At 35.5% G+C, this 13,802-nt stretch overlaps 1 protein-coding gene across 7 annotated transcripts in view; it reads right to left on the bottom strand.

The window, feature by feature from the left end:
• Nucleotides 1-13,802, bottom strand: part of MGAT4C (MGAT4 family member C) — a 404,287-nt gene that overhangs the window by 143,052 nt on the left and 247,433 nt on the right. For 5 of the 7 annotated variants that reach the window (XM_035337881.1, XM_035337888.1, XM_035337901.1 and 2 more), the window contains exons 1-2: nucleotides 12,934-13,063; nucleotides 9,515-9,689 (exon numbers count right to left, since the gene is read on the bottom strand). The exons of 1 other annotated variant lie outside the window; for it this stretch is intronic. Coding sequence is in view for 1 of the 6 variants with exons in the window: in XM_035337878.1 (XP_035193769.1) it covers nucleotides 12,934-13,059 (126 nt within the window). In the remaining 5 variants the exon portion in view is untranslated. Of the gene's footprint in view, nucleotides 1-9,514; nucleotides 9,690-12,933; nucleotides 13,198-13,802 lie in introns of those variants that run through there. One more of the 7 variants, XM_035337878.1, reaches the window with a different exon arrangement.

Genomic DNA, 13,802 nt, shown 5'->3' with positions numbered 1-13,802 from the left:
CCTAGATCAGGTTGCCCAGGACGAGGTGGCTTTTGAAGATCTCCAAGAAGAGAGACTACAAACTCTCCAGGCAACTTGTTCCAGTGCTCAAGTCACCCGCACAGTATTGTTTCCCGATGTTTTGTTGGAACCTCTTGTGTTCCCGTTTGTGTGCATTCCCTCTTGTCCTAGCATTGGGCACCACTGAAAATAGCTCGTCTTGGTCTTCATTGAATCCTCCCTTCAGGTATTAATACACATTGATAAGATCAGCACTGAGTCTCCTCTTCTCCAGGCTGAGCAGTCCCAACTGATAGGAAAGGTGCTCCATTCCCTTCATCATCTTGGTAGAAAGATGATGATTTATCTTTTTGGATAAAGAGAAGACATGAGCTCATTTTTTTTGCAGTATTGCAAGAGAGCAGGATGACAACCAGCTGAACTCAAAAGCCAAATGACCGCGTTGAGACAGTTATACCTTGAATACAGCAGAAACGATCACTGAGAAAGAAGAAAGTCACAGGGTGTTTGCTTACCTTGTAGCAAAGCAATAACACTAAACAGGTATATCTGATTTTTTCTTAGTTTGAGAAGACCATAATGCAACTGAGGTACCAAAACAGTAGGGATCAGATATCACTGAAGAATGTAAATCCAAAAATTAAAGACTGAAACCTAGCAGTTTAAAACAGGATCAACAAGTGGGTTGTTATCTATATATATACATATGTATATATAGAGAGAGAATAGATATAGAGGTAATGCCCTTATTATTCTGAATTGTAACAGCATAGGTTTGTAATCTTTTCTGGCTTGTTTCTTTACTTGTATCTATGTATATGAATTTGTCTGATTAAAAACAAAAACCTCTGCATCTCATATATCACTTTCTAGTATCTGTGAGCCACCTGTGGTCCACATGGTGCAAGCTGAGTAAGACTGGAATAACAGAATAACTTAAAGTCATGATCACTAGACAGGAGAGAAGGGATAGGGATAAAAATGACTGAATAGGAGATAAAGTGGTAAAGGGCAATGTTATAAATAAATAAATAAATAGAAACAACAGGAGTATTAAAACACTAGTCAAGAAATGCAAGTGAAATCAAATAGACTAACTATAGGCTAGTGGGAAGCTGTCTGCATGGGAAGAAAGTTCTATTCTCACTGCAAGGTCTACCAGGAAAAAAACCTGTTCTCTACACAGAACTGTTGAAGAAACTTTTTAATAAATTTGTATCTTTTGTTTCTTAAGTCATCTCCAAATGAAGTGAACACTTGTGACATCTTTACTAGCCCTGAGACAGATTAAAACTTTAGGAACACCACCTCACCAGCTAGTCTGCTCATGATACTTGGCCACTGGCTTCTGCCAGACAATACACAGTGATGGAGGTCCTGATCCAGCTTTTCTTTCACTGTCATTGTCTCTTGCCATAGGTTTTCACAAAACTTGAAATGTTCTTATCTAAATTTTGTCTTTCTCTGTTTAACTAGGGGAAAGTAGTGAGTGTTTATCATAAAAAAAAAAAAAAAAAAAAAAAAAAATTCTCTTTGGAAAAGAGGTGGTCTTTGAAGGGGGAAATGAACTACAGACGGCTTATTTGGGGTATCATAGATACCAAAATATTTTTCACTGATCATAACTGAATACTGACTTTTGAAAGGTAAGACAGCATAAAGGTTGAAGTGTAAAGTATATAGAGATCACTGTGGGAAATGATATTCATGAATGCATAACTGATTAGTTTCAGAATGGAATACGTAAGTCTGTGCCTCTGGGCACGTTAAATTGAATTTACCTACACTTCTGCTGGAAATCCACATTAGCACCAAAATTGACACTATATAGGTACTATTTTCAGATGAAGAAATTATATTTGTAAACCTGAAGCTATATTGTAATGATACTTGTGATGAAATTGGAAGTCAATCATAAGATTTCATCTAATATCTCTTATCTTATCAATCTTAATCTTATCAAATTTTGCTGCTGCAAAAGTAGACAGTGCAGTGCTGAAAAATATACCTCATATCACTAAAGTTGGCCTTTGAAGGCCAACCACTGAACCACTGAAGAGCTGTCACCTATACAATCTAGCATTCAGCTGGAAAGCATCATCAACAAATCTCTTTCAAGGCTGCCTGAATTACCTCACTACTGTTTACCAAATGAAATCAGAAATGAAAAAACAAACCAACAACAACAACAAAAAAAACATTTTCAGCATCATCTTTATGTTTATTTCAGCAAGACTTGAATAGCAGCTGTTCTATCAAGGTCTCATTTTTATATCTCTATATTATAAAAGATACAATAATGGTTTTACTGTTACAGTATCTCATTAATGATTAAAGTGAGTTCCGGTTAAGAAAATTAACTATGTTTTACCACTGTCCTTTTTTGTGATGTTGTTTTCTGAGTTTTTAATGGACTAATTCTATTAATAATTCTATATGTTTTAAAAAATGTGCAGAAAAATGATAGCAAAGTAGAACTGTAATTTAAGACATGCTGTTATGAGCGATTTGCAGTCAGTCATTTTTCAAGACAAAGGATTGGTTTACAGGGTTGCTCAGAGAACAAATACAGAATGAAGGAGATGACAGTGCTCTGAGTGATTGCTAAATGTTATAAGAGAGTTCAGTTATGTATCCATTAATTTAGTTAATCAATTAAATTAGTTAATATAAGTAATAATCAACTCTTTCAAGCTGCATATGGAAGTGTTCCCTGGTAATATCTAGGTACAGGGGAACCTAGGCCATGAAGAAACCATTAGGTGTGTGGGTCATGTCCTTGATTTGAATTATCAGGGAAAGAGGATCCCCTCTCACATTTTTCTGTGGGTCTTTCTAGGCATTCTTATTAGCTCTGAGTCTTTATGTCCAAAACATCAGAGGGCTTTCTAAAGCTGCTGTAGGCAGACCTCAGAGCTCTAAGCTATGTAGCTTTGAGCCACCAACAAGAAAAACCTATCAGAATCAAACATTCTTCACTATCAACAATTTTTATCTTTTTTTTCCCCTATTTATTTGGCCAAGCAAAAAGAAGAAGTAGTTCTAAGAGGTCCTTAAAACATTAAAGATCTCCTCACAACCTTTCCTGTTATGATGATATTTTAGGTAAATGTGTACTCAAGTAGTGTGCAGTTTTGGGTGCCACAGTACAAGAAAAATATAAAACAGTTAGAGAGTGTCCAAAGGAGGGCTATGAAGACGGTAAAGGGTCTGGAAGGCAAGATGTATGCAGCTGAGGTCCCCTGGTTTGTTCAGCCTGGAGAAGAGAAGACTGAGGGGAGACCTCATTGTGATCTACACTTTCCTCACAAGGGGAGCAGAGGGGCAGGCACTGATCTCTGCTTGCTGTTGACTAGTGATAGCACCTGAGGGAATAGCCTGAAGCTTTGACGGGTGATTCAGTCTGGATATCAGGAAAAAGTTCTTCACTGAGAGGTTGGTCAGGCACTGGAACAGGCTCCCTGGGGAAATAATCATGGTCCTGAGCCTGCTTGAGTTCAAGAAGTCTTTGGATAATGCTCTCAGACTTGGTCTGATTTTTTGGGTGGTCCTTTGGAGACCCAAGAGTTGGACTTGGTGATCCTTGGAGAACCCTGCTGATATTCCATCTCAGGATATTCTATGATTCTATGTAAATATTTAAAAGCCATACTGTAATCTCCAAGTTGTAATTTTAATATCTTGCAGAAATATTTGCAATGATTTTTAATACAATTGAAGGAGTTAAGCCATTAATTATTTTTAAATTTGCATGTGTGTTTATGATAGGCTTTTATTGGCTGATTAAAAGACGCCATTTTGAAACTTAGTCTCAGAGTGCACCTCCTTAAACTAGTGGGTTTGCATTGATGGAAGTTGAGACTCAAAATAGGCTGTTAGTCAATATAAAATCTGTACAGGAAATCAAAGAGAAGTGAAAAAAAAATCAATTTGGCGCTAATACTCAAGAATCTGATATTCTAAAATGAGAAAATCTGTTCATAAGATTGCAGGACCACAGAAACTCAGGAAATGTGTGTGCTGACATTGGCCAGAGCGTCATGAATCAGAAGGCAAAAGTACTTCCATTTCACATACACAGAAGATCACAGATTTACCTTATCTTTCATGAATCAATTATGATTCAGTTATGCTCAGTTATTCAGTAACTATCAGTTGATAGTTAACTTTTAAAAAGGTGAAGTCAAGTGAAGCAAAAGTTTTTTTTTTGTTTTGTTTTGTTTTGTTTTCCCAACATACACCAAGCACCAATTTCTTTCTACCCAAAGACCTGAATATAGAGAAATATGCTCACTTTAGAGTGCATTCCAATTAGTACTTCTCCAGAAAACTTCTCTTTCTAAAGAGACAAATATATTTTAGCATAGCTTTGCTTTTAAATAGGACTTACAGACTTTTCTCTGACAACAGTCTGCTCAAGAAATGTGTGAGAAATCAGTGCCAAAGGCTTGTGCCTGTCCTGGCTTGCAGGTGATTGTAGTCACAAACCTCTACCCAGGGAAAAGCCACCACAAATATCTTCAAATTGTCTTCATTTTCTCTGTCCTTCACAGAATAATTTTATTAATCGACTTTAAGGTATAAAGAGTAGTAATGTAGACTTACAGGTAAGGAATTCACAGTAGTGTAAGAGACCTTCAAGCCAAATATACCATTAAAGACATCTTTTGTGATTTAAGAACAGACTTTAAAAGTGGCACCAAACCATTAAGAGAATGATGCAGACTAATATATACTCTGAGTAACATTTCTCACAAAGCATAAGGTCAAGATAAGACTGCTTATTTTAGACAGTAAGTTTAAGTACTATACCACAAAAAATACAGATGATTAGTGCACAATGCAGGTTACCTATGTTAGATGCCCTGTACATACCAGTTAAATGCCTTTGAGTGACTGTCAATTAAGTTTATATGCTGAACACAGAATCGCATTAACCATGTCTAGCTGTGGGGCAGATACAGACTGTGGTTTGCGTCACTGTCCTAGTTACCAGTCATCCAGACCAGGATAACTATTGGAGTGCCCAATGTCACCAGTGTTGTTGTTGTTGTTTGTTTTTCGTGTTAGAGGCCAGCAGTGATTCAGAAGTCTGGGGTTCTCATCCCAAAGAGAACGTGGTCATAATATACAAACCAGGTCTATGGTATGCAGCAGGGATGTATTTTGTATTAAATATTCACTGAAAAAAATCCAAAATAATAATTTTTCATTCTTCAGAGTACTACAAAGCTCAGTGCTAAATGATTTTCTACATAGCAATAATTCATATATTACTTTATTCCTGTCATTACACAGCCATAATCAACTAGCTGGTTGATAAGAGCACTGTCTCCACACTGTCTGATGGTATGTAATATGATCCTGTAAAGACAACAACATAGGTTTCAATGTTTTCAGGCTGAAAATCACCTAGAATTTAGATGTTAAATTTAAATTTCCAGATTCCTGTCATCTCATTAAACACAAGAATGGAGCTGCTTAAAAGATTTTACCTCAAATGCAATACAGGTCCTGGAAGTTAATGTAGAGCATACTTTGGAAATAGAATGCTCAATAGGAAGCCAAGTTAAAAATGATCTTTCTAATGCATCCAAACAACAGAAAATGAATAAAGCTATCTATAAAGAAAGTGCAATTATAGCTCAAACATATAGTTTTAGTCTCTGGGTTCATCTGGAGGAATGTAGCAAGCAGAATCTAATCAATTATCTTTCATTGTCTGTACAATTAAGTATATTTATATTGTAAATGTCTGCCATAGTCTTTCTTCTTTCTTGAATTTCTGAAAGTCTTAGTAAAGTCAGTCTAACTATTTCTCTTAGTGTAGCTTTTCTGCAGCTCAGATAGTCTGTTGCAGCTTTGATGTGAAGCATTGTAAGGTCCAGAAGGGAATTCAACTGCAAGAGCGCAAGAAACTGATGCCTTTTCTCTCTGTCGCAGGAAAGAAGTTAACAAGCCCTCTGAGGATTTGGGTCTGCTTATTCTGTTGTCTACTTCTAATTTAGAGGTAACCTAAAGGTCTCTCTCAGCTACAGGGAAGAAACAATTATCCAGCCCAGAAATGAAACCTAACCTGTTGGAAATTTTTGATTAAGCCAGACAAAGTAATTAATAATTTTAGGGATCTTCAGCATTTAGAAATTTTACCTCTTCTGGAAAGGTTTCAATGAAGTATCGATACTTCAAAACACCCATAAAAAACAGGAAAGACAGGATACGAAATGTCTTACTAAATCATATTTATGCAAGCTAAATTAGAACATAGGCTAAACAAACGGTAAAAAAATGGAAGATATACTACACCTATAAGTGCATATGAAATGCTCAGCATGTTTGGGGAAATATTTTATAGACTGTGTTCTCATAGGACAATGTCCATGAAATGTATGACCTCCATGGTTCATTCCATAGTGTGGTTCTAAAAACTGAAATTTTGAAGGTCCTTGCTGGAAGGTCCTCTGGAAAAGGACAGACACACTCTCCAGCGATCTCCTCAGATGATGATAGTCATCAGAACTCTAGTGATACAGTTCTAGCATCTATACATTTAAACTCAATTCCACTGTTTGTTTACTTGAGAAATTATGTTTACTCTACATCCCCAACTAATAACTCTTGAGGACATCAGTCAGACATCTTGGGGACAACTGTCTCATGCTCACTGAAGTAGAACATGGTAACTCAACTCTAACTCCCTGTACTCCAAGTCGGAGGACCCTGAAAGGAGAGTCACTGAGAAAAGACAGTTCTCCTGGTATGCTGGTGAGAGTACTTGATTATTACCAGTTACCACAATAAAAAAAAATAATAATAAATTAAAGGACATAAACTCATAGGAAATCAAATACCATTATTTCTAGGAGTCATTAATACACTTGGCTGTTGCTTCCTCCCCCCACCCCCCCACCCCTTCTCGATTCTACCTGAACTATAAGATGAAACGATGAATAAAGATGTGATAGTTCCTACTGTTCTTAGTACATGGGGTGCTGTAATATTCACAAGAACAATGGCTTTAAATAAATTTCTTGAGAAATTTGGGTGTTTTGGGGCATGGGAAGATTTATATAACTCTAAGTATTCTAATGCCATTAATTTGGCAAGAATTATTCCCAAATATTGGTATTCAAAGTACATATTTTTGAACCTAAAAAACAACCAAACAAAATACTATACATTTTAGGAATTATGTTTGGAAGCAAAATGAAGGCATTAAAGTAAAGCAATCCTTTGAGAAGTGTGCCAGTGTTTTTAAAATACTTCAATAAAATTTTAAAATTGCATTTTGCTAGTATAGTAACACATGATAACATGAATTCTACTATATAAAACCCATGCATTGATGCTTCTTCACTTCAGTTTTACTTTACTGAGATATCACTACGCTTCCTTTTGTTTTGCCATTTGACTGCATCTGACATTTTAGAAACCAAATCAAAATATTTTTCCCCCATTTCTCTAAAAGAACAATATTGTTAAAAACAAACAAATACACGCATGTACACACATACAAAAATCTAACTTATTAAAATATCTCACCACTGAAAATCATGACTGCTTCGTACTGTTATTTTTTGTCTATTTACTGATATGTAGGATCCAGATGTCTGCTCTGCCTTTACAAATGAAAACAAGGGTAACTGAGAGAATGACTTCAACACACCCCTTGTCAGTGCTACAGACCATTAGCAATGCTATAAATAGCATGATCAAATCCCAGATTGCAGATTCAGTCATAAAACTGTCTACATTTCATGCTGATTCAAAGGGGCAGCAGCATTAACTGCAATCATCAAGGAATGTGACATCTCCACAGTATTTTCTACAGCTCACTGATCTGGTGACAGGACTATTGTTAAAAATTAATGGAGATCATCGGATGTGGCTAAGTACAGCTTGGCAACTGTGAAAGCCATACTTCCCATTTGCGAGTGATAATGTGATATTATTCTATGATAGATTGCATCAGATTTTTTAGATTATGTTTCATTCAGAAGGTAGTAAATCTTCTTACTTATTGGAAACTTGACCACAATATTTTATTTAATTTTTACATTTATAAGCCGAGGAATGGGTGGAAGAGAAGCATTTTCATATTATGTTCTAATTTCACTCTTTTGGACATATACATCCAAATTCTCTTTATCCACTTGTCTTTTCCTATAAGAACTCACTTCTCAGCTAGGTAACATTCTCAGAAAGTCCAGATCCCAAATCCCAAGTTTATGGAGTGATTGATTCGGATAGCTAATAGGCAATATATCTGTTCATTGTATCCAGTAATTTCCAGCCTGCATTTATAAGAACAACTATGTTTGATACATTCTTAGTAGCTTATGTGTATGCATTTTGAAACTGGAATAAAGTATTCAAACAAAACCATTGGCCTAATTTGCTGGATGAAATTCTATGGGTTGTTTTACACAGAGTGGCAGACTAAACTATCATACAATTCATATTAAGATTGCTTAAGAACTGCTGCAGAAAAGCTGATCCAGAAGCATGGACTGACTACTGAAAGGACAGGCTGATTGCCCAGTATTCCTGTTTAAAAATAGCCATATACAGTTACTTAGAAGATGGATGGACACTGACCATTTGTCCTGAAATTACAGACAGCAGACACCTATTGAAAATATGAGGTGTATATGAGCAATAGATAGTCTCCAAACAAATGTCCAGGAATAGCAGTAAGAGGAGTTTTAAGTACAGGGAGTAATGCTTGACTGAATGAATATAGAGCATGCTTCCCCTCATTGCCTGCTGTGAAACTATGCTTCCTAAACATTTACATTATCAGACTTTTAGCAAGTACCTGTGGAACCTCAAAGTCTTGGACCAAGCGCTCTATTCAACTCCCTTGCTGCTGCAGAGAGGAAATCCGGAGACTTTATAAGAACTGTGATTACAATGCGAAGCAAATGATGGGTAAGATTGTTTGTTTGTTTATATTACTGGTGAAATTCACTCCTACTCAGAAATCTTAAAGATCTCAAATAGATCATATTTTAAAGGTCTAGAAGTAAGACATATAATCTAAAGTTTTCAGGAAAGTTGTCTATATGGAGTACATTTGACCCCTCCAGAGTGTGATTTAGCCCATCTAATTATCCTAAAGATGAAATGAATCATTATTTGAAGATTCTTCTTTCTCTCCAGAGATTATAAGAGGAACCTTGCTGACTGAAATTAGTTAAGATGCACATCACCCTCACTAAACCATGTAGAAATGACTCTATGCACTGACCATGCCACATTCTTATGCTGTAAATATACAATTATAGAAACAAAAGGATCTCATGTTATATGTAGGCAAAGATCAAAAGTGAGCTTGCAAAACCCCCTTAAAATCTGGGTTGTAAATCTTTGCTCATGATCTTCTTTTAGTGCAATCTTTGTTGTGTATCTGGGCCTCCATTGGACTTTATGTGATATTCAAAACAAAACAAAACAGGAAACAAAATAGAAAACAAAATGTCAGTCTGTACTGTGTGACAGATGCATGGGCTACCTTATTGGTCCTCTAATCACAGACAGATGACCTATTAGAGGGCATCCAAGATCCACACTGTTCCTATCTCTACATATCTTGACATCTTTTCAAAGGAATACAGTTACTTGGAAGGATAGATGCAGATTTCCCACAGTAGAAATGCTCTTTGTAGTCTTTGTTCTCTTTGACTTCACTGTCAGATAAACAACAAGGAAAAATGAAATTAAAATAATAAAATAAAATAAGAAAATAAGAAAAAAAAGTCTTCATAATTCTGAAGTAAAACCTATCTATCCATTTATTGTTTGTTTGTTTGGATAATGAAATAAAAGCAGACAAAGGACAGAGGCACAGAATAAACTCTTGATCCCCCTTCTCTAGCACCTTTATACATAGCAAACCTCAGGGTTCTTAGGATGGACAAGGAGACTAGACTGACTGCAGTGCAAGGTATTATGGCTGTCTTTATAATACAGGAGTTCACACAGAAGCCTCCATGTAGTCTATCCTAGATAAACAAACAAAGAAAGAAACAAACAAACAAAAACAAATGGCATTTGGACCAAGGCTTGGAGTATGAACGAACTCTGTTTCCTGCACTTGTCAAAAACTGGACACAACAGAAAATAAACCATTAGAATCCTCTTTAACCTGTACTTTCTAGGGATAACTATTGTTAGTCTGTTGCAGGACAATAATTTCTTTTATTTCATGTTTTTACTACTGGTGATACAGATACTTTTTCACTGATCACTATAATTAGTTTACTTATGCTTATCTGACATATATTTTTATTGAGAACTTATAAATTTATTTATAAAAAAAAATCCCCTTTTATGATATCACTCAAAATGATTTCACAAGAGGTGTGAGTATCTTGTGTAGGAGGAATGATTCAAATCTTCATTGTTAAGGTTTGTTACCTGATGCCATTGTAAAAATGCATGAGTTGACTCATTCATGGAAAATCAGACAAACAAAATGACCTGTTTTTACGATCAAGGATCCTAATGTGAATTCTTCCTGTAATAGGGTGGGATACTGATATAATAATATAGACTTCACAGAGCATGCACTGTGGACATAATCTGTCATTCAAGCACAGGACAGGGAGGACTCTTTCATAGACTAATGTTCAATCTACTGTGCAGTTCATATGCCAACATTATCATAATTATCTTTATTATTCTGAAGATAAACCAGAGTTTTCAACGCTATTTTTTTTTCACCTGAGGACTGTGGTTTTCCACATTTTTTTAATTAAGGTAAACTTAGTTTCTGGCTGAAAGTAAGCAAAAAACATACCAATATTTTTTTCCTATAAAATGGTCTTTTAGAAAAGGATTTTTTGTTTTCCATTTGAAAGATTAAACTAAATTAGAATGGTTCATTTCCCATATGATTTGCTTGCTCTCTGCTTGGATTATCATATCATTAAGTATCCTTGGCTTGCATAGGTCTATTATTAATATCTGATAAAGCAATGTACATTACTACTTAAAAGGACTAATGTATTAAAAGCAGTTTTTGAATGCTTTGGATCAGAACATTGTGAGTATCTAACAACCCGGTATTAATTCTACATTTTATTAATCACCCAGTATTTTTGCAGAAATTACAGATAATTTGTTCATATGTGGATTTTGGCTAAACCAAGCAGGAACAAAAATACTGTAAGCTCTGACAAGAAGACTAGCAATAAAACATGGAAAAACTGCTTGGACTTATGCAATGTGTAGGTAGCAGAGGTTCAAATACAATTACTTTTTAACTCAAAAACAAATTAATTGAAAAGTATGCCTGCAAGACTGGCATACAATAATTATTAGTTAAGTTTGATAATTACCTAAGAAAGAAGGGTAAGGTAGTAAAATGCAAAATACTCCTCTCCTTGGAATTCATGGTGAGCTCACTTTGGAACTGGAATACTTATTTATTTTTTTAGTGGAAAGGCAACAGACCATCATGAAGGTCTCCCCTTAACAAATGTGTGTTATTCTAACTCCATCCATAATATAGCTAGGGCATTTAAGATAAGCTTGGGATAGTTTAGGCACATTAATTTGAAGAGCTAAATTAACAACAATATTAGGAGCTGCAAAAACAAACCTATAGTAATAGAAAGTGTAAAAGTATAACAGGGCTGAGAAACTGTACTCTCTTAAGTGGTGTTTGAGCTGAAAATAACTTATTCTTCTGATACTGATTAGAGAAAACCTAATCATAGCTTGACTGAAAGACAATATATCTCCATTTTACTGGCATTTATAAGACTCATGACATACCTCATTATTTAAAACTTTGTATCATACAATCGTGGGTTACTAAAATAAATGCAGCGAGTTATTATGTGGCCTAGGTATTTAGTGAATTCTAATCACCAAAAAATAATAATAAAAAATATATAAATTAAGAAAAGCCATCAGGCTCTTAAATTAACTAGAGTCTGCCATAGTCTGCTATTTATTATCTCCTCTTGGGTACACTACTTGACTAGTTAAACTGGTTATTGGATTCTTCATACAGTAGCCCCTGAACTCCTTCAGTCAATTAAATCCTTTATTGCATCTGATTTGTCAATGTCAGTGTCAATTCTAATCTCTTAAATGCACATCAGCATAGAAGCTTTAAATTCTATTGCAAAATTAGGAAGTTGTACAGACGGAATCCCTCTCCTCTTTCTCTGTGCAAACCACAGAGCTGTTAACAATGTGAAGGATATAATCACTTCTTCAACCTCTATATATACTCTCATAAAACTACAAAGTGAGACATTTATTTTAATGCTTTCTACAGATTATAAAGGGAAAAGCATACAAACAAACAAACAAAACTATACTGGGTGGTTGGTGTAGGCATATTGTACATTGAACACTTTTAATAATTGACTCAGTATTTTATTACTTTAAATTCTAGAATTTGACAGAACAAAATTAACTATGACTTATTCTAGAACCTGAAACTTGGACATCTTGGTATTAATCTTCATGATTTTGAACTAATTTATGCAAAAGTATTCCACAATATTTTTTAAAGTTGATATTACATAAAAGTCTTTCTCTTTAAATCCCTCCATTTCTTTGTTCATCAACAAAAGCTAGATTTCGAAGTAAAAACACAGGTATTAAAAGAAAGGAAAAAATACAGGCATTAAATTATTGGTCTGAGCAATGATCTTGTCAGCCTAATCCTCTTCAGTTAACATGAAGTGTAGCATAAACACCCAAGCTATTTATTTCCATACTGTAGAGTTTGCCAGATACAGACTTGCTTTTCCTTTAAAACATTCCATTTTTAAAGCATCTCCCTCTGTCAGTAAAAGCTACTCTTTACATTTTATAGCCTTGTAAGCCTCTAACTATGAAAGCAATTCCCTTTACAGATTAGGCACACCTCCTTTATTCCAAAAGAGAAGGTAAAACAGACCAGACTCTTACCAGACACAGAGAAAACAATTGGTTCAGCTCGATCCGGCCGTGCCGTGTGCGAGCTGGCGGCGTGAGCGATGCTTGGGCCTCACACAAAAGCGAGATAATTGGCTCTCGACGAAGAGCTGTAAGCATCCATCACGGCGGCACTGGTGCCGAGGCTGGGAGCTGCCCCGGCCGGGCTGGGTGCTCCCGTGCAGGATGATGTCAGACACATCAACCGGGCGTCCTCTCATTGGCTTCTCTCACCTGGAATCATACCTTAACCCTAAACTGCCAGCCACAAATTGCAACGTCTTTCTCTAGCCATTATATGTATATGCTCGAGAGGTTTTATTTTATTTTATTTTATTTTATTTTATTTTATTTCATTTCATTTCATTTTATTTCATTTTATTTTTTTCTTTCATGGGGAGGAGATTGTGCAAAGAGTCCCCACTCTGGGGGGCAGGGGTGGCAGGTGCTTGTTACTTAGTCATTGAAGACAGCAATTAAAAAAATAAAATAAAATAAAATAAAAAATCTAAAATCTAATTTACCTAAATTATTAAACTAGAACCCCAGGGAACTGCATTTTCATAATCTGTTTACTAAATGGCAGTAATCATAAAATATTGTACAGAAGAGCTATTAAAGGAAAGGTTAACTCATGCAGCACCTGGAGAACTCACTTTTTTAATGACTTTACATTGCCACTCCTTAAGACAAGAGATATAATAAAGGTACACACTGAAAAAAGGTGTAAATTCAAGAACATCACACTGTTACCAGGTGCATTATTGTGTCTTTGTAAGTATTTAAAACTAACAACAGAAGTAAAGAAATGCACAAAGCGGCTGAAGGAGCTGGGCTTATTCAGCCTGGAGAAGAAGAGGCTC

Source organism: Oxyura jamaicensis, chromosome 1, assembly GCF_011077185.1.
Source record: "Oxyura jamaicensis isolate SHBP4307 breed ruddy duck chromosome 1, BPBGC_Ojam_1.0, whole genome shotgun sequence".
Classification (NCBI taxonomy): Eukaryota; Metazoa; Chordata; class Aves; order Anseriformes; family Anatidae; genus Oxyura; species Oxyura jamaicensis.
This window is presented reverse-complemented; position numbering and strand designations above follow the sequence as displayed.